Genomic DNA, 22,267 nt, shown 5'->3' with positions numbered 1-22,267 from the left:
CCCACCTCAATCACCGACTCGACCTCCTCATCCACATCTACCTCTATTTCTGCCCCCTTTGAGTCAGGAAGAGCTTCTCCAGTCGCTAGAGACTCCGCTAGAGCCATGAATCGTCGGTTCGGGTTCGGTACCGCCTTTCTTTTCTTCCCTCGCCCCAGCTGAGCCATCTGCTCCTCGAGGCCAGTAATCCGCGCATTCTGAACGGCAACTTTCATCTCTAAAGCTTCCAGCCCCTTTGCAATCTTCCTGTACTTCTGCCTGGTCGGACGACTTCGGTGCTTGGCCATTTCCCTCACTTGCCGGCTCGTTTTCGGCGTATCATCTGAGTGCAGTTGAAGAGGGCTCGGCGTCTTGAACTCTTCCAGCATTTTTTTCTTTGTCCGGTTGAATTCCAGGATGTGCTAGAGCTTTGTAACGATTTATTGGCCAATTTCCAGCAAACCTCCAGCCGGATAAGATAATCTCCTTCCTCATGCCCACCTCCCTCGCTTTCGCGTGTGCCCGAATAAAGTTAACTTTGTCAACCGGCGCAGAATCGGTCAAACTAGCCAGCTTTTAGAGTTCTTTCCGATACGCACCTTTGATGGCATTAAAAATTCCATTATCGAACGGCTGCAAACCATGGGAACAATGTGCTGGTAGGTAACAGCAGTAGACGTTGTTCAGAAAGCACGTCGCCATCCACTCGTCCTGACTGCTTGTTAATGGTCCTATAGCGGGTAACTCTGCGGCGAAAACACCAAAATGCTTACCTGCGCATGGCTCCCGTGGCCGTCAAGGATAATGAGTCTCGCATCCGATGCATCACGAGGCTCCGTTTGTGGTAGATAGACGTCTTTCAACCACTCGAGAGCTATGTGGTTGTTGGTCCAGCCGTTCGGGGATGTGATGTAGTGCCAGTCCGCTATTAATTCGAACTCGTTCAGAAACCACTGTTTCTGCAGCTCTTTCCCTTTAAAGATAATTCCCGGTTTTAAAGAGCGGCCAGTTGCAGTGACAGCCTCAATAAACGAGGTCCAAGCGCGTGACTGGACCCCTTTCAATATCGCCTTCTTCTTCGGGTCAGAGCTCCCGATTACGAGGCTGTCCAGGCCTCATAGACAATCAATTAGCTATACCCTATAAAAACCCATAAAGTACTTGTAGATGACTTACCGGAACCCACCATTATGCCGCCCTCGTCCACGTTAACCGTGTTCTCAGGCTTGATCCAGCCTTACTCATCCTCCCGGATATCGAAGTACCAATTGACCGCCTTCGGAGTAAATCCGTCAAATCTGGCGGCTTCCTGGCGTTTTCCAAGCTTGGTAGATAGTTGTAGGTGACGCTTGACGAACCTGGTGGTCCAGTGCTTGCTCAAAGGTTTGTTATCGCCTTGTTGTTGAAGGATTGCCTCGACACAGGCACGGATCTGGCTGTGCGAGAGAGCAGGGACTCTTGTCGCAACACCCAACGAATGAGGGTCTCCTCCTGGGTCTTTGAAAGAAGCTGGTGGGCCTGGATCCGTTCATTCCTGCTCGCTTGACCGGAAAGTCGCCCAGAAAGGGTCGATCGAGGTACTCCACGTTTCTGGGCCGCCCCCGTCTGTGACAGGCCTCTATCAGTAATATCGAGTATAGCCTCAGCTACGTCATCTTCGGTATAAACATGGCGAACCATTGCGAAAGGTGTTCCGATAAGAAAATTAGGTGAAAATTCGGCTCAAGTGGATGGAGTCGCGTGGGGTAGATGAAGAGAAATGCGAAAGAATTCAAAGTGCTAGACTAACTCACCGCCACCCCACGCACCCCCCATCCCCGCACACTTCAACACCATCAACGCGTCATCAACACAGGATTCTTCATTTTATTCTGTATTTATCAAATAAAATCCGTTTTTTTTTATTTCAATGGCAATGGAATCGCAGCTATCAGATTATGAAAAGAGGATGTTGTTGACCATTGAGGACGTGGAAATCATTGGTTTGCGGCCCTCGGCGGTAAAACACTCAGTCAAGCTCTCGACATTGCATGATCGATGCGCCGGAGGCCAGGACATCCGCACGGCACATCAGAAAGATCAGTCGCTTACTGCAGAGCAGGAAGATGACCTAGTCAACTATATTATCGAACGAGAGCGCGCTTTTCAGCCCCTCACGAATCTCACGAAGAAAGATATCCATGACTTCGCACAGGCGTTATCATCAGTCAACGGGCAAGTTTGTTATATCGGCAAGAACTGGGTTGACAGATTCTTTACCCGCCATTCGAGTATAGAATTGAAGCCATCGCGAGTCGTAGAATCCGCGAGGAAGCGTTGTGTGACGAAGGAGTCACTTTCCGAGTACTACGATGGTCTTAACTGGGTAGTCAACACGAAGAAGATAACTAGGCCTTATATGTACAACGTTGACGAGACCGGCGTTCAAATCGGTGAGATCAACGGTGGCATAGTAGCCGGAACGGCGATGACTTCTTCCTCAGAGAGGATAAAGTCCGACAATACGACTTGGAGCTCAATAATCGAGTCCGTATCAGCGAACGGTCGGCGTCTTACGCCTTGTGTCGTTTTTACCGGCGAGAACCTCCAAGGACAGTGGTTTCCAGCCGTTTTTCCTGATTGGAAGTACACTTGCAGTCCAACCGGTTGGTCTAACGGCGACATCTTCGTCCGTTAGTTCATGGGGGTATTCGTACCGCAGACTAAGCCGAAGGATCCTAATCAATGGAGGCTATTGGTCCTAGACCAGCATAAGTCACATATTACAGCGGAATTGATGAAAAAGGCATGGCTGCATAAGATTTGGCTCTCTTGGTTACCCTCACACTCATCACATATCACTCAGCCGCTCGATGTTGCCGTATTTGGGCCGTTGAAAACGTACTATCGCCAGTTTACCCGCTCTTGGGCCTCATACGAAGCAACCTCGCCACACCAACAACGACTCTTCCTAAAAGCTTATGAGAGGGCTTCATTGAAAGCCCTGAGCCGTAGGAACATAATAAGTGGTTTCTCGGCCTCTGGGCTCATCCCGATCAATCTACAGAAGGCGTTGGCGGCGTTGAAGCCAAAGGAGAAGAAACGCAAGCGCTTCAACGGGCCTACAACACCAAGGAAGGCCCAAGTAATCGCTGATACGATCTGGAGTACGCCCCAAGGAAGTGCCGATATTCAAAAACAACTGGAAGCCGTGCAAAGTCAAGGAAATACCTTTATTCGCGACTTCAATTGTATCATGAAGAAGGCGATGAAATGTATCGACCAGAAGAACAGTTAAATTCAATGCCTAGAGGAGGAAAAAGCAGTACTGAAGGCGTCGGTAGCAGCAAGAGAGCCCACTGGCCGAGTCGCCGTTCAATTTGACCCCAACAAGGCTTTCCCTGAGATTAAACAGATTATCTCGGCTCGTGATCAGGCTGAAAAGAACGTACTACATCAGATCGAGGGAAATAAGAGAAAACAACGTAAAAAGAATCCGCCAAAAACACAGACTGCATATACAATATTCGTAAATCAATTTTCAAACTCTCAGTTAAATTGAATAAATACTCGTTATTGTAGAATTAATTGAAGTCATCTACGGATTCGGTTGTGATGCTATCACGGGTGTGCGGGGTGGCGGTGAGTTAGTCTAGTGAACTAGGCCACTTGAAAATTCGGAGTTTGTATGGGAAGATTGAAATTTTGGTGGTCCATTAGGTGGGGGGTGCCCACTAGGTGGTCCTGGATGGTAGTTCGCTGGCTATGCTAGTAAATCACGGGAAAACGCAAGGAGCAATAGGGTAGAACGAAAAGCACAATCGAGGAACAGGCGCATTATGGGCTCGAGGAGACCTATTTCAATTCATATGGTGAAAAGCAAGGTACAGTCTGGGCTCTAGGAAATGCGGACACAGATTGAGCAACGTGTAGCACAGCATGGACTCGGGGAGAAGAGGACGAAAATCAGGCAATGTACGTAAGCATTAGTGATTAGTGCCCTATCGGCCAAAATAAGCCGCCGGGCGTAATAAATTGTATTGTATTGTATTGTAGTACCCACTTGCCTATGAGATATCATAAAAAAAAGAAGAAAAAGTCCTTTGCCACAAAAGAAAGATGGGAATAAAAAATTATAACGCCCAATATCTGCTGGGCTTGTGACATCCAAAATGGCCCGTTTCTATCGCCCCGACTTCGTAGTCAGGACCCGGGGCCTGGGAGTGTCAAAGGCAGGCTGATCCTTCGTCAACAGGCTTGAGACCCAATGATTGCATCTTCGGCTATGAACGGCCTGAATGGTTCTCTTTGCCCGTAGGATCCCCTCGAAGCCAATCCGACCTTCTTCCACAATAAGCACACTGCTTTTCTGTAGCCCTGGCGTCTCTGTCCATGTCGTTGTTACAGACCATGTATGGAGATAGAAACGCAAAATCCGTTGCCGCTTTCCAAGATGTCGTTTCGACGACAGCCCATGCTATCCCTTGGGTTATGACGGTTGCGATAGTATGACAAGCCAATGCTAACTACTCTCGGAGATTCCTATATATAGATACGCTTTTGTTGATATTGTCATGGCGTCGTTTCAACTCACAATATGTGAGCCACAAGCTTGCGAGCTTATTCAAATTCCAACTGCGTCGCTAAAAGAAAGCCGAACGCCTGCATAGTAATTACTTCCTCCAGCCAACGTTCGAGATAACGTGGGCAATATCACGAGCAGTGTTGACTATGTCAATAACGCGGCCAAATATGCCATCCTCGGATTGCATTACGCCTTCCTCATAAGGCATAAACATACCGGACGGGGTGCGTCGCATACCGGCAGGCTCCTCGCAAAGGCTAACCGATGAGATGGACCTGTTCAGATCGCCATTAGTATCGTCATTGGGGGGTGGCGCCAACCCTGAGCGGGGGGTCAACAGCGCATCGTTAAGGCTGTCATCAATATCTTCCTCTCTGGGAAAGAACCTTCCTGACTGCTTGACAGGTCGTAGGGTCTCCTGTGAGGAGGAAGGGGACATGAGTGGACCTCGAGAGTGCTTCATGGCAGTCTCTCACGGCTCAGGAGTGCCTTCGCGGTATTTAAGGGTAGTGGAAGGCAGCATCGCAATTATTTTTCCTTCAGCTGCTGGCTTTGACTTCACAGTCTTGTGTCGAGATATGGGCTTCTTCTTTGTCTTGACTCGCTTCATTATAACCCCGTCATCCAAGTCACTATCAAAACTGTAGTGGTCATCGACTATTTCTTCATCATCATCGCCCTTATCCTCAACAGCTATGCATTGCTCAACTTGCTCATTGAAATGAATATGCTTTCGCTCAGAGCTGGAGGAAATGATTCCAGATGACTCTACCGAGGGAGCGACGCTACTGCCTTCTCCACTCATTCGACATGATGCAAATGGGTAAGCGAAGTAGTCTGTTGACGAACGACCGAGGTTGAGTCGGAGGATTCCTCGGGTCTCCTGGGCTTTTACAGCTGCGGTGGCTTGCTTCAATAATGAGGCCGTGGACAGCGATCGCTGAAGCATAACTTCAGACATGCTTCTTTTCTTCTGAATGGGCTTCTTGTTGAGGTTGATGAGTGAGTCGGCCTTTGACAGCGCCACACTCGAGGGCTCCGTGTGGGTAGTGTGGAGGTTCTTTGGTCCAGACTGCAGAGGGCCATAGAGCCAGGTGATATCACAGTCCTTGAGCCTTGTAGATGTAAGTATTTCAATAGAGCTAAAAGGAGCACTCCGGGGGGGGGGCAAACCAATTGATCGATTCGGGAGAGATGGCCTTGAGCTTGTTCTTGGCCTTCATCCATGCCCTCCAAGAAGCATTTTCCAGTCGAGTGCTGTTGGGAAACTCCCCCCTCCGTGTTACAACGTATCGCCATGAGGACCAGATATCTTCCTCTTTCCATTCATGGGACAGATAATCGACTTGGCGCGACGGCCTACTTGAGACTGCAGTATCGTCCTCTGCGTGTTTGAATTTTTCGTGCTCTGGTGTTTCGGGTCTTGATCTACTATCAGAAGCCTCACCAGAGTTCTCGCGTTCTGCAGGAGAGACAGTAGAAGAGTCGCCTATTCGGGGATTGGGGGATGGCTCTAGGTTGTCATCGGTGTGAATATCAGTACGGATCTCTGGGTGGACGTAGAGCTTCTTCTGCGCAAAGAATGGAAGCATGAAGTGACCTTCGGGTGATTCAGCAAAACCACTGGTGTGGTCGTAGTCGGAGGCAATAGAGAGGTTAATGACACGAGTAGATGCGTAAGCAAGTTCGACCGAGTCGGCGTGGACGGTACGGGGAGACGAGGGAGCAGATGATGAGTTGGATTCAGCGTAAGACTTAGAAGCAGGCTTGCAATGGTCGCTCAGGTGAGAAGAGGTGAAATATGGTGAAGTCGAAGAGATGAAGTCGGAATGAGAATGTGAGCGTTGCCGGCCGGACACAGTGAAATAACCGTTGTCGTCCGATGGAAGAACGGCAGCCATGATGAAGTTTGGAGAAACCTGTGAAGGATCCTTTACAACGTCGCAGTACCCAGAAGAGGTGATTGAGGGAATTCGAGGTTAAAGACTCATCAGTACAGGAGAGTCTAGCGGCAAACGTATGGTTTTGGATAAGATGAGCTGATGCAAACGTGAAGATCCAGCGTGAGTACGAAGTATAGAGAATAAAATAGGCTTGGCAATGTCGGTTAGGGGGCAGTCTTATAGAGGTTGTAGTAGCAGATGTAGAGTCAACCTAAAACCCGGAAAAGTACTTGAGCAAACAGCAGGCGATAGTCGGGGGTCCCTGAGGGCAGGTGGACAAGTTCTATTCGGGGCTAGTTTATAGCGCATCAGAGGGGATGCGCAGCCGGGTGCTGCTGGTTTGGTTTCTGCCCTGGCACTTCGGTCACCGGCCGGATAGCGGAGACCTGCGCTCGCTGTGGTTGTATAAGGTAGGCGGTTACAGTGGGTGTTTAGCGTAGTGGTTGTTGATCTCCCCCAGGTTTAAGGATGTCGAGTATCGGGAGAAGGAAAACAAAGAGAGTTGGCGGACGAATAAAAAGAGACAAATGGGAAGAATATATAAATGGAAGAGATGATCGGTGGAAGAAAGGGCGGGGTGATGAGGGGGCGATGGTAAAATAAAGGTTTGAGTGTGGCTTTAGGAAAGGGCAATCAATGGAGAGGAAGGGAGACCGGCGAGATAAAAGGCTACAAAGAGATGACCTTACTTTGAGACTGCAAGTCAAAAACACAACCGAGAAAACCAAAAAGCTTGTTTAGATGAGGGACTAAAGACATGATCCTAAAGGGCGTACAATTAGAGGCAATGCTTTCAGTAGGTAGGAGTAGGGAGCGATCACGATTACGATGCAGACAGACCACACTACTGTATCGGTAATTGAGGGAAACATGAGGGGAGTGTCGTAATTCTGAGGTGATAAGGAGCAACTGTGTTGTAACCTTCCTGAACTCAATTTCCCAGCTACAGATGACTCACTGCTGGGCTTGCAGCGATGAGCCACTGGGGAAACGAGAGCGCCCTTTTGGGGACCGGACAGGAGTGAGCATTCCGAGTAGAACAGTACGTATCATCTATTTGCCTCTGGTTACTTCGATATAACTCCTGGCTATTACTAAAACATATCAGGAACGGCTACGAGAAAAGGGATTAGGTTGAGATCGAGGCAAGAAAGACATGGGAAGAGAACTGAGCCCGGTATGATTTCACACTTGCCCCAGACGCGATTTTGATTAGGGGCATCCTTTCAGTTCAATGTTAAAGCGCAAAAGTTTGTTATCAAGCCCTAGAATTTAGATATACCAATAAGTACCATCATATAGGATAGTACACAAACTCACGCCATTACCGAAGGCCAATTGGTAATTGCATCTTGGGCATCACAGTAGCCTGCTCTGTATCGAGTCGCTACGCTGTATAACGAGGTGAGAAGCATCAAAGAAGGGGGGCGTGGGGGTGTCTCTGAAAAGCGTGGAGGGTTCCAACGTGGGCTTCGAACCAACATGGAGCGCAAGTGAGAGGAGAGTGTTGTGATAATAAGAGTCCCAAGACAGGTAACGACTTTTGTATCGCGGTAGTAAAAAGCACCGCGCCCACGCGTCTGCGCATGTCTATGTTAGCCAAGGTTCAGGTTCATGGAAACCACGCGATTCTATGTGAGCAACATTTTTCTCTCGATGATAGGTAGAATATTAATCGGGAACGCGAAACAAAACCTCTGCTCTAAATAATGATTCTGAGCCAATCGAGAAACCTGGGTTTCAGATGTCATTCTGTTATATTTCTCCAATATTGCCGCAAGCCAGCCATCCATTATGAATATCATTTGTCAACACAAAAGAACGCAATGCGGAATACCGCTCATCCCTTGAATTATGACTCGCCCTGACTTACCCATTGAAGCTCTCGGCGCAGATCAGAGAGGCTCAAACCTAGATGGCGAGACAATGAATCAGTGAAAATATCATGTTTCTATGACTGCCCCATAACGCAGGCTGTTCAGGCCTTGCCTTTGGTGGTTGGTGCAACATGATGTGATAGTATGCGAACCAAATGGCGCGCGTTGCCCTCGGAAACTCCACAACCACACGTTGCTTCGGCAAACGTATTTTTCTGATGCCCCCCGCTATGACATGTCTCACCCTAATACAGGGGCTCCGCCTTGACCGTGTATGATCTAGATAATGTCATTATTTTTCGTTTTGTGCTCGACATTATTCTTCTTTTGGCGTGCTCAGTGGCGTTGTGCCCTACCCTCGATCACGACACTCATACACAAAATTCCAGGGACCCCTGCAAAAAACCTTTTTTTCAGCCTTGGCTGTATCAAAGTACTTTGTTGTTCCTATCCTAATTATAGACAGGGTTGAGATAATTGTGAAGGGATCCAGAAAATAAACTCGGAGCAAATGGGTCGTATACGCCGACCATGGCTATTATCGTTACCACGGTTAGACACAAGGAACCTAAACTTCTGGAGAAAGAGTTCATCAACTCCTCAGCGCTATTATCCGCGATGGTAATTCCCTTCGGTTCAGTTCATCTAGATGCCTTATATCTGCAGGTCTCGACCACATCGGTGTGCGTGTCCCAATGCAGCACCAAACTGAGGTTGCAGAGAGCTGGAGATAGTCTCTACTGTCGATTGCATCGTCGGGGAGATGCTGTTGGCGGGCGCCCGGGAATCATGCCGGAACTCTGCTGGCGCCAGAGAACTCAATTCTTTGGGGGATCAAAGCACCACAGTAGCGGCTCCCCCCCCTTCTTCCTTTTTTTTTTTTTTTCTTTTCTTTTTTGGCGCTATACGTGCGAGAAGCCTAGTACCTGTGGATTTGCGCTTGGCATCTCGTCTCTAGTGCTAGGTGCATAATACTCCTGAATTACAAAAGGGTTCATTTTATCACGTGCCTGGCCAGAAGCTAACTGAAAGCTCAATCCAACGTTCGTGCTATTTCTGTTGTCATTTAGACGTACAGCCTCAGGACTTCGGTTTAAATCATCTGCATACCGGCTTTCAGTCATTGTATTCAGCGTCTCATCGTCATGTCCCTGTAAATATCTCATACCAGTAATAGACCAGGCACGTCTCAACCATATCAGTAGAGGTGCATCTCTACTGCCGTGTGTGGCTCCGTAACTTCTCGTCCATTCTCAGTATGCTCGTTACATTACAGGAATGCACCCTAAACTGTGGTGTTGTGGCTATTATAATAAGGCTGCAGCATTCCAGGATACTAGGTTACTTTTGATGTGATAATACACGGTACGGTCCGTGCGGCCTTTGGGATCAATGTTTAGTTGCCTCAAGGGTCGAGATTTCTCCATAGCAGACTGGAGGAAATGACCTCTCGGTTGGGGTAAGCTATGGATGCTGTACTGTATCTCTGTCTATCCCTTTCGTGGCTGAGCAGTCGTGCAGGTGGTTTCAGCTCACTTTCGGGGTTGATGCTCCGGGCCACGCAAGATTGGTCTCAAACTCAGCTTATTAATCGTCATAATGACATCCCGGTCGCCCTGTTTACATCCCACGTCGGAGACTGAGCCATGGCCAAAATTGAATTTCCAACAGATCAACACACTGGCATTCCAGTGGCCCCCTTGCACCGCAACCATGTGCCTTCTCCTCCTGATCGTTGGTAATGTCGTACCTGAATGTTGCAGAGTACTCAATTCGCATCATCGGTTGGCTGACGAAGCTTTGTTCAACGGCTACAGCAGCCGAGCTATTGGCGTTGGAGTACTGTAATATTGGGCGAATGCAGGGAGGCACAGAGCCAACGGAGTGTTGGAGCGGCCTGAAATTCCTTCAAGTTGCGGGAAATGAGATAGACCTAGTTTTGCTACAGACTGGTACAGGTAAGAGGGCGTATAGGCGGCAGAGAGACAAGAGAGATTGCGATGCTAAAGCTCGTCACCAGTAGTAGAAACTAAGCTAGCTAATTCTTTGACTTCATATTTACTTATACTCAGCAACTTGTTATTCTCCACTTTTAATTCACACTTCTGCCACGGTTAGTTTTAACTCCTCGGTAATAATTATTATGTACATTTGGTACTTATAAACCTATAATAGGCTCACATTGGACAACTGATGGTATGAGCGGAAGGGAAAATTTGAGCCGGGACTTACTGGATTCCAATGAAGACCAAGTCCATCTTGCGAAAATGCTTCGCGCAAAAGCAAAGCGAGACAGTAGCTGAACAACATATGCCGGGGCCACTACATAGTCATGAAATAATGAATAACCTGTTGCGAGCATGCGAGACGGTGGTAGCTTGAACTACGTCAAGACACAATATACTGGACGTATGAAAACCACGTACGTTACGGCGAACCTAACAATGCATGATGGCCACGAATAATAGTATGTTCACATGCAGTACTTGATATAGAGTTCTCAGCATTGCTGCTACTTGTCTACTCGCCAAAGTCAATAGCAGTCTACTATGGAATTGGAAGACTGCCGTACGGTCTCAAATAAGGTGCCGCATCGTAACGGCTAATACCGCTATAAGTCTCTGTTCTAGAGACAGGATGTTGACAGCCTTTAGAGCGACGCCTCACACTCGGCTGGCCACTTTTCCAAATAAAGTCCAACGCCTCCAACTAGCAAGCACCAATGTGTTATTCAGCTAACATTACAGTTTGTTTCCCGCAACTTGTATTGTGACGGAAGCGTGGTCACATAAACCAGCCAGCTAGTTTTGAATCAGGAAAAGTCACTGTTGAAATAACAAGCAAACCACAGCCACACTCAGCCAGGTCTATAAAATGTATCATATTTTGGATGAAGTTTTGTTGGCTTTTATGCTTTCTCAAATGCCATATTAAGCAGTATAAACAGCACACCCCTGTTACAGGCCTTCACACAGGTGTGCGCTCAGTACAGAACTCGGTCAATCACTCTAGCTTCTCTTGGGACTGGGGTCCTAGCTTCAGGCTTTTAGGTGATGTGTTTCAGAACGAGCAGTACTGGAACCGGTGTGGCATGTACATTAGATTAGGAGCCAATATAGGTGATAATTGCTACAGTAAGGGAACCATTGTGGTCCAGCCTGGGTATGAATACGATGTTACAAAGCATCGTCTTAAATCAAGACGACGTGAGCGCGTAATCATACAAGGTAATCGTCATAACACATAAGGTGGCCTCAGAGCTTCGAGGTTAATCACAGACTGGTAAGCCTGCTGCTTGACAGTTGAATCGAAGGATCGCCAATTTCGACCTTCGGTCCATAAGAACCACAAACTGCAGTCCCGTATGCCGGCAACTGCCCGATAATCGTAACTTCGATCGGAAGGTCATAATTTGACCACTGTTCCTGTTGGGCCTGAGCGGACTACTGAGGGGAGTAGCCAGCTGCAGACGCATGAATCGGCTGCACCTCAGAGGCCACTGGTTGTCGGGACTGGCTCATAAGGTGTTGCATAGGTTGCCGATATTGGATGATGGACTTTTGGGAATCCGCCTGCGAGTATTCCGACTGGTTCCCCAGCAGATATGCATAATGGCATTCCTGAACCATGGGGCTAGAAACCGACGTTGCGGAAAAGGTCCTGGGGCTACTTTGAATCGAGGCTGCGATGGCTAAGGTCGAATACGGCAACTCTATAGGAGGTCTTTCCACTCGTTGAGGAAGTTGGTGATGAGGTAGCGCAGCGTTAGCCATCGTTACAACCCCCAGATTGCCCCGCTCAGCAACACGGTACATTTGACATGGCATAGTCGTGGTTCGACGGAGCGTTGGGGCACCGACATAATAGTCGGGTATGCGTTGGCCGTAGAACTTTTGAGGCGCATTTGAAGGAATGCCGTGTCGACTGGTGTATTGCTGTGGCATATGTTGGCCGTGGACTTGGTCAAAGGCGGCATACGAAGTTGACTGATATATTCGGCCATGCGGAATCGCTTAAAAGGGTGTATTAAGTGGGAGATCCAGGAATACAAACCAAAACTGGGGGCTGACATTAAGATTAAGCTGACCTTTTAATAACTCGCTGTGCCAGTTCTCGCGCTCTTATCATTGGCGCGCGGGCTTGTGAGTCAAACGAACGGTGGGGCCAAGTTAACCGACTGGACCTTAACACAATATCTCCGGCTCGTACGGTCCTGAAACCTTATGTCATGCCTCGTTCAATCTCACTAACGACCCGTTCCGGCTACAGTATGTCTATATCATCGCGCTCAGAACAAAAGCCTGAAGGGAAAGCGGGATCGGGTCCGGGCACCCAGAATAACCTTTTGCCACTGCTTAGGATGCAGACGAGGCACGCTGAGTTGACCTAATATAGTATCAAACATGAACCGTGGCCACGGCAGCCCAGCGAGCCGTGGAGGCTATTGACTACATATCTGCAGTCATCTATTCGGTGCCATGACATGGAGCGTACGTATTCCTAGCCTTAACAGAATAAAGCACGAAGCCACAAGGCCACTCTTGCACTGACCCTCCCCAGCGGCGATGTAATCATTGTCTTGTCACCATGCCATTCCCAGCTTCGGCTCTTTCCCACCATCACCCGCTTTGACCCCTTACTGCTGAATCTAGGCCCACCCCAAGCATAAGCCCATGCCCCCCGCTTCCCCGGGGTGCTGGGCTCAGCCAGGGATTACGGGGCTTGAGAGCCGCAATACGGACAGGTGATCTGTAGCATTTTTTGCCATACTTTGACTCCATTTCCAAATGGTATCGTGCAGCGTCGGGCTAAAGGCTGAGGTATGATAGAAAGCCCCCTGATGTTCGACCTAACCGTGATCTCCCATGATTAAATGATAAGTAATACCCATAAATGATCTCATCCATAGCCGTTGGTCCCTAATCGATCAGGCTATAGAGCATTCACAACCCCCTCCCGTCCCCTGGCTCCGATGCAGCCCTCTGGGTTAGCCCAACAGCATATCACTATCGAGATCCTCCTGTCGTAACTGAACGCAGTAATGGGTGACTGCCAAAACTGCCATGCTCCCGAATGGGACCTGGCACCGTAATAAGATGGTAGTAGACGTCCTATCCTGGATTAGTGTTTAGGACGGAGGGGAGGGGAGACGGGTGAAACCTAACGCTCGGACATTCTTTTTGGTCCCGTCCCCACTCATTTTTTCCCAGCGCCCATTTGGGCTTGTTTCGAGGACCTGGAGTGTGGAGGCTAAACCGAAGGCCAAACGACAAATTCTTCCCAACCATTCCAGGTCTACAGTACTAGATGACTACTGCTTCCCCAATGTCTCGAAACAATATGACATATCAGCTGTATCAAATCCGGGTAGTTGGGGCCACTAAAGACGCCTCGCTCATCGACTCTATTTGACTGTTGTCATAGAGCTGTTGGATAAATGGGAGCTTCCCCCTTCACTTTAGGATCACGTTGCAAAGCCCTAGAATTAGAGTTTAAAAGTCTTAGATTGAATCACGTAGGATATAAACCTTTAGGCAGTTCGCATCATGGTAATAATAACAATCACCTTAACTTTATTAAATGCATCCAGCATCTCTGCGCAATCCAACAACAAGAGCTCCATCATTAAGTCGTCCCCGCCTTTGCGCACGAACAATATCCCAGCCGGATAGCCACGTTCGCCGGGACTGGCACGAATTACGTAACCGTTGACTTCCTAAAGTGCAGCCCCCGATCCCTCAGCCCCATACCTAATGGCTTAGGGGTTTTCTCACCTGTGGGAAGGTTATTCTTTTGCGGAAAGATCGTCGCGGGCCGTGCCTCATTTTATATGCACGCACCATGGCTATTTCAGCGTAAACAACCACAGACATAGTACAACAAAGCATAGACGCTCAGACTATTCCGCTAAGAATTGTAGAAATGCCTTCATTAACCCGGGAGCAACCGAATCGCGACGTTACAGACCTAGACGAAGATATTGGGCCTCGCATAATAGGCGTTAAACGGCGCCGGCTGCGAAGTTTGCACGAATTTAGCATGTAACCCTCTCGAGCCTCCTACCTGTTGCTAACCAAACATGAGCCAGGGTGCAGGGAATTCCACATGCACAATTTGGTCAACAAGGTGTCATGCATACGGCTTTAGAACGACATGACACGGCAATGGCAAACTTTCTGAAACCAGCGCCTGTCACAGCAAATAGCTGGACGTTTGAGATTAGTTCAGCATCTTAGCTTAGTTGATCAGAACAAGCTTCCTACCACCGTGCAGACGCAACATTACACTGCAGCCGGCTCCATAAGGCCAAATCATTTGGCAATTCTTGAACTACAGTAACATCCACATTTAGCGTAAGTGGCTACCCGCCAATTGAACGTAAGAATTGCTTAATTAATACAGCCAAACCAATCGCACCCGCCACGGCACGAGCTGGCGGATTTTGCCATCAGAATGACATTCGCTCTAGCTGTTGGGTTATTGATTAATTTATTGATAGTATTTTACCCCTTCCGGCTGTGCTGCGTCGAAGGCTGTACTAGGAAGATTTCATACCCTGGCCCTGCGGATCCTTGATCTCATTCTTTCTGATCCTTTTATACCTTTCCTCTTCGTTCCGTTGGAGAATCGATATACGACTAAGCTATCTTTGATCTGCCGCATCTTGCCTAAGATGACTAGCCCCTGCGCGAATTACTATGTAAGCTTCCATTCCTGGTTCGAAGTCTAGAGTATTGACCACAAACAGGGCTCTGCCAAGTGCCGCAATAGTGTCCTGGTGTTTGGTGCCCGGTGCGACTTTTGTCTGGTATGGTCTTCCCAGGCGCAATTGTGCCGTTCCCACGCTGACCTCGAATATGGTACTAGACCGCAGGTGCTGGGATGCCTATGAATAATTTGCTGCCACACCCTTCGACTCCATTCAGCGAATATGTCAAACCCATGAATGAGAACGTGCGCAAGAACAATGCGGCTGTTAGTAAGAAGAGTGTAGCATACTGGAAGAGAGCCTATGCTTCTCCTTGGTCCGTTCAGAAACTTCTATATCCAGATGAATTAGGATTCTGAGACGGCAATGACAGTATAATGCTTCTTTCTTTCTGGTGTTAAGTGTTAGCGACTACCACTGCCATCAAACGTCCCACAATGGGTCGCAAGTAATGTCATCCACTGGAAGTCCTCGAGGTGTTATATTGATAGATAGCCCCCATCCACGTCTAGTGAGGGGTGATATTGGAACTGGCTGGTCAGGCCATTAAATCAAGGGGCATGGCGGCCATTTCAAATGGTTCTAAACGCATGTTAGAGTAACATTTAAATCTTACTGAAACCCGGTCACGAGGCCGGGAGAATCACGTCTTCAAACGCTCTAATCTGATATTCATGTTTGAATGCCATATGATTCTTCAGTGACGCGTATGTCTTCCGGGAGAAAGGGAATCCTTGCGCGGTCTATAGCCCATTCATTCGAAAATCGACCACATCAGGCTGTTGGGGGAATGAGGCTAGGGTGAGGGGGAACTGCCATAAATATGAGGAACACACTCTCTCCTAGAGGGTGACAATATCAGCATTCCCAACAACTCTCACCGCCACATTCCCCTCTGTCCAGTCATCATAGAAGAATTCCTGTCTTCAACTAAAACACTCTGCGAGGGTAACGTATTGGTTTTGATTTAGTTCAACTTTTCCGTTCTTTATTTGCCGGTCACTGGGAGCAGGTATATTTTCCTTTATGCGCCATATTGCAAAGCTCGGGGAAGACTTGCCGTCAACGTTCAGCTCGAAACGTCGGATCCTACAATTCAACCATTGACAGACTGCTTGGAGGCCATTAAGCCAGCAAGCAGTGCATAAGGAACAACTACTAGTGAGTAGCTACCACTGGAGAAAGTCTTCAGCCTAGCGAGTTGAACAAGGGTACTCTGCCTTCCCATGTCGTATTCGCTTGTCCAGGAATCACACTCTTGAATGGTCTCGGGTCTCCTTCATAAGTGGCCTCCAACATGAAGTTATTGATGCATACCATGGCTTGAACATTGAGGACTGATGCTCCTGATCGTGTTCGACTATTTTTCCTTTTGTCTTCCTTCCTTTCTTTCAATCTTTTTTTCTTTCTTTTCTCGCTTTTTTTGTAAAGAGAAAAAAAAAAAAAAAAAAAAAAAAGTGAAGAAAAGACATTCATTTAGGGAATGAAAATCACTCCCTCTCGAGCGGAGGGCTCCCCTTGCGTTATTCGTCGCTGGCTGGCCGCTCGTAAGAGGAGATGGATTCCTAAAGCTCTGGTTACCGCCCATCCGCCTATTGGTGCATTCGTGAACAAAGGAACCCTACGGAATCAGACAATAGCAAGTTGTCGTAGCAGTCAACGTGCACATAAGCATGATTCTTCGTCGGTCAGCAAGGATGCTGTGAGGTGTGATGTTAGATTTGTAACTCACAGCACTTCGTGTCTTTTTTTTTCTTCCAGTTCGAAACGCCAACACCAGCGAGAAATATAGGTCTCGAAATACAGAAATCCCCCACATTCTGCGAGTCGAAGGTGGCCGTAGCTTCAAGCTTGTAATTGAGTGCCTGACAATGGCTCAGTTTTACGGTATAAATGAAGGTGCTATCTGGGAATTCCAGGAGGAGCCGAGTGCCCTTTGGGCAGGTGGGTCAGTTCTCTGTCCGACTAAGCGAAGAGTGCACAAGATAGTATGCATCAGAATGATGACAGATTGCAGATCCGACCAGAGCGGGGTCTCTCATGGCGGAGACGGCAGCGAGCTTTGGGAGTTTTATATTTCAGTCACTTAAATTGCCAGCCCCATCCCCTTACCATATATTCTTGGCCTGTCTTACTCCCATCAGCCTTAATTCACCGGGCTATTCACTCCTGTTTGTGAATCTTGTCCCAGGACATCACTTGCATCGAACGACGTGCCTCACCGTCATAGATAATTGAACCTGCATCATCGGCAAGCCAGAATACTACATCGACGGTACGAAGAGATGACCTTCGACCAGTCCCTTCATCGGGACGAGGCGGATCCCCCTCCGAACCCCAACACCTCCATATTCTAACTCAGCGAGCCTCTGAAACCACAGCCGCATTTGCGTCTGCCCTCGCTCATCCGCCTCGCCGGAGTATTGCTGAAAAACGACATGCTTTTTGGAGCCTTGGAATAAATCGCTTAGCCGGCGACATTGTGTTTGTATAGCGGCCTACCATTATTTCCGGCGGAGGGTAGGGTTATCTATGATGGTCGGAGGGGTCAGGGTTAACTTGTGAGCTCGAAAAGAACAAAAGAACAAATTTCGACGCAACACCTCCCAACCGTAGCAGTGCGCGAGCTAAAAAGAACACCATACTGTAGCGAAAGCTTCCATAAGTTGATTTAATTGAAGAAATTACATTTCTTCCATCTGAAGCGACCTGTAACGGGTAAATGTATGTATGTATGTATATTTTTCGTCCGGGGGGGAAAAGTCTCCTAATGGAGCACAGGACGTGCTGAGCTAAACTATCTACAATCGCTGCCGTGCTGATCCTCGCTCGGATCATCTGCAAGGCCTATTGGATCGGAGCCGTATACATGCTCGAGCGTTTTCTGTACTCATCCCCCCAAAAGGCACCTCTCTACTCGTAGCCAGCTCTACAGTAGTTGTCGGTGAAGCACGTCCCATGGACATCAATACAGTAGATCTCAGCAGAGCTTCCCTCCAGCAACGCTTCTATCTAGTTCATCCAGCATATCATCGGCACAAAGGCGCTTTACTTTCAAAATGTCATCCCGTCAGCGGGAACTATTCCTCTCCAGCCTAGAATTCTCTTGCACAGATAGACCAAGTAGCTTTCCATACCCTAAAGCAGGAAATCCATGACCCCTAAGATTGCCAGTACACCTTCCTTTGTCATCACACTTTCTTGGCATACAAATGTTAAGAAAGTGGCCCTGTCTACACGTAAATCCTTAACAAGTGCACAACAAACATTCCAATCTGCGCTTTGCGCAGTCGCAAGCCGCGGCGATGGCTTCGTCTTCAACGATCCCGCCCGCTGCCTTGGATCCCTTCGATCTGGGGATCCACACTCCCATCAACCTGAACCGGGGAGCCCGTGCAGCCCTCTTACAGAACAGTCCGGTAGTCGTCAACGGCACTATTGGTGTTTCACCTGTTCCCGGCCGGATGGCTCAGACACCATCCTCACCACTCAACGCCGCCACCACCACCACCACAGCTACGGAAGGAGCTGAGCGTGCCAGTCCCGAATCCACTTTTGAACAACGACCAATCTCTATCGTTGAATCAGCCAACGATCTCGCGCGAGAACACGCGGAAGAATACAACACCAAGCTGATGGTGTTCCGGGCCTTCTGTACCAAGTTTGAAGAAGCGGCCCAGCAATTCGCCACCGGACCGCAACGACGCTTCGCTCAGCAATTTGCCGATGATTTCCTCGGTTTTTGGAAACGAGAGCTCTCCGGCTCCGGACCTGCGACCCCCAAGCCTACATACAGCAGCGTGGCCGCTGCCGCGCCTCCCACTGACAATGACCGCCTGACCCACAGACAACAACGACAACATGGACTCCGACAAACAGATCCACCTCATCGCCAAGGGCAACAGACGACCATCGCCCCACCCCGACAAGACCTCCGCGTCTTTATCCGTCTAGAAGCCGGAGCTCCGGCCAGGGCCCACAGTAGCTATGCCATCCGGACTCTGATTCAGGAGAAGCTCGGCGCTGTCTCAGACAAGATCCGGCAGGTGTTCCAGGTCAGATCGGGATGGGCCGTTCTGGCTGCCGACTCAGCAACACGCGACTTTCTGGTAGAAAAGCAAGCTGAGTGGGCCGCTGAACTGGGAGCTACAGCAATAGAAACGAACAAGGAATGGTTCACATATGTGGTCTCAGACGTTCCTACAAGACTGTCTGACTTTTACGGAAATGAGGTGGATAGTGACAGCGTCGTCAGCGACGAGATAGAAATCCAGACTGGGCTCAAGCCCATTGACGTACGTACCGGAAGACAATTCTCGGATAACCCCTTGACCAAGGCCCTACTTGTGTCCTTTCTGAAGCCCACAAAGAGATTCTGGTCTCTTTTCGGCAGTAGCGCAGCTAGACTTGTTGACAAAACCGACCGACCTAGACAATGTGAGAAGTGCTGGGGCCACCATTTTGCCCGCAACTGCCACAGACAGCCAGTTTGCCGACGCTGTGGTGAGACCGGCCACCTCGTAGACGATTGCATCGCACCAGAACAGTGCGTCAACTGCTTGGGCCCCCACCAGGCCAACTTTCGTAGGTGCCCAGCTCGGCCAAAGACAGTGCACGGCGTGCTCCGCCGACTGACTAAAGAGCAACGAAAACATGTCAGGGCCGTTGGTGCGGAGACATACCGACAACGACACCAAGAACCACAGTCGGCATCGCATCAGGAAGCCCAGCAGGGCATGGCTGAGCGACAAAACGAGGATGTCACATCACAAGAACGACCGAACGCTGGTGCTCCAAGCCCAGCTGTATCAGGAGCACCTTCGTGCATCATGGTGGCCACGACCCCTCATGCTGGCTATGAAGCAGAGGAAGAACCCGAACAGCCCAGACCAGGCTCACCGCGAAAGCGCCGAATAGTTCTCATTAATCGCTCGCATGGCCAGGAATAGATATTCTCAAACACGAAAGAACGACAGGAAGCCGCTCAGGATCTTCCAGGCCAACGTCGGCAAGATCCCTCCGGCCCATGACTGCGCTCTGGCGCTGGCCGACTCGGAACAATATGACGTTGTGCTCTTGCAGGAGCCGTGGACAGCTCATACTAAAGCCCGCTGCCTAACCAAGACACATCCTGCGTACGACACGTTCACGCCAGTCGACATGTGGAACAGCAACGACACTCGGCCTAGAGTGATGACATATGTCCGACGAGACCCAAGACTTCTGGCTGACCAGATTCGCCCCTTTGAGACACGTGACATTCTTTGGATCACAGTCAACGGCATGACGATAGTCAACTTTTATCGCCAGAACGACGAGAGGGATGCCCTAAACACGCTGCTTCGCTGGCCTGTTCCGGAGCGCTGCCTCGTTGCTGGCGATTTCAATGCCAGGCATCGTAGTTGGCAGACGGGCCAAGCGACGAACCGCGGCCACGAGGTAGCGGGATGGGCGTCAGAGAATGACCTCAATCTTCTCAACACTCTAGATATCCCGACAAATCCACACGGCAACACGATTGACCTGGCCTTCACCAATATGCCACTGGCCGAAGCTACCGTCGAGGACCATCTCGCCACTAGCTCCGACCACTTCACGCTCAGCTTGACCTTCCTTGACATCAGATCGACTCCGGTACAACCGGCCAAGATCCGAGTCAAGACGGAAGACGAGCTTAAACGATTCGTCGAGATCGTAGAGCTTGGCGCTACAGGAATACCCCTGACAGATTCGACCCCCGAGGAGCTGGACGAGCTTGCCTCTTCACTTGTGAGTCTACTAACATCAGCAGCAAAAGCGTCTGGGAGGCCCGCACGGAAAGGCGGACGTCCGGCTCCCTGGTGGACAGAGGAGTGCGCCGACGCCGCGGCTGCTTTTCGAGCCATCAGGAGAAGCTACCCACTCGGCTTCAACCAGGACGTTCAGATCGCCAAGAGAGGCTTTCATCGTGTGGTCCGTCGGGCCAAGAGACGCTATTGGCGTAACCTCATCAATGGCTTCTCCAGCAGTAGCGATGTTTTCAAAGCTGTCCGGTGGCTAGAGTCCCCAGGAGCCTTCCAGCCGCCACCTCTACAGGTCGATAACGTCGTGTACGAAAGCCAGATGGATAAAGCCAACGCACTCCGACAGGCCACGCTTGAACGAAGAACTGCGGAGGACGACATCGCAAACGCATGGACGCCAGTATTCCCACCTAGATCGATCCCATTCTCTCCCGAAATCTCTCTGGAGGAGGCGCAATATGCGACTTGTCACACAGGCAATACATCCCCAGGGTCAGACAACATCACAGTCAAACTTCTTGAAGCAGTATGGCATACCATCGGTACACACGTCCGTCGTCTCTTCGAAAGATGCCTTACCATAGGCCATCATCCAAAAACATTCAGGGAGGCGGAGGTGGTCATGATCACGAAACCGGGACGGAGAGACCTTACCGAACCACGAGCATGGCGACCCATCTCACTGCTCTCCTGTCTTGGTAAGGGACTAGAACGACTGATCGCGCGCCGCCTAGCCTGGGCAGCCGTTCACTACAGCGTCCTTCATCCGCAGCAAGCTGGGGCGCTCCCCAAGAGGTCAGCAACAGACTTGGTAACTGCTCTGGTCCATGATATTGAAGAAGCGTTTGCACGCAAGAAGGTGGCGACTCTAGTCACAATGGATGTCCAAGGTGCTTTCGGCACCGTCATGCGCAACAGGCTAGTTCTGCGTCTGCGCGAACAAGGCTGGCCTGACCATCTGGCTCGTTGGGCCGGTTCCTTCATGGGCGGCCGGTCGGCGCGAGTCAGGTACCAAGACACAGTCACGCCCTCTTCTCCCCTTCAGTGCGGCCTCCATCAAGGGTCGCCGGTATCGCCAATCCTCTTTCTGCTTTACACTGAGCCAATCTATCGATTAGGGAACCCTCAGGGTCGCTTCGGCTATGCAGACGACACGGCCATCCTGTCCATAGGCGACACAGTAGACGAGACTTCTGCCATGGCATCTAGTTCCATCGCCGAGATGGTGCGATGGGGCGCGGAGAATGGCGTGTCCTTCGACACGAAGAAGACAGAAGTCATGCATTTCTCCCGCAGCAAACTCAGGACTGCGCCGGCAGTACGCCACGGCGATGCCGAGAAGCATCTCGAATCAGCTCTACGCTGGCTTGGTATCTGGTTGGATAGCAGGCTATCTTTCCGGCTTCATGTCG

The 22,267-nt window shown here is 49.7% G+C and overlaps 1 protein-coding gene across 1 annotated transcript; it reads right to left on the bottom strand.

Annotated features, from left to right (window-relative positions):
• Positions 1-4,631: 4,631 nt before the first annotated feature.
• On the bottom strand, positions 4,632-6,444 carry FOBCDRAFT_296407 (uncharacterized protein; the record flags this gene model as incomplete). The annotated part of the gene is made up of 3 exons (XM_059611889.1): positions 4,632-4,929; positions 5,020-5,658; positions 5,717-6,444. 3 exons carry the CDS (start codon positions 6,442-6,444, stop codon positions 4,632-4,634), a joined length of 1,665 nt encoding a protein of 554 aa, XP_059465491.1.
• Between the last annotated feature and the right edge of the window lie 15,823 nt (positions 6,445-22,267).

The sequence above is a fragment of the Fusarium oxysporum genome, chromosome VII (assembly GCF_013085055.1).
Source record: "Fusarium oxysporum Fo47 chromosome VII, complete sequence".
Taxonomy (NCBI): domain Eukaryota; kingdom Fungi; phylum Ascomycota; class Sordariomycetes; order Hypocreales; family Nectriaceae; genus Fusarium; species Fusarium oxysporum.
The sequence above is the reverse complement of the archived record's forward strand: the minus strand, read 5'-3'. Positions and strand labels throughout refer to the sequence as shown.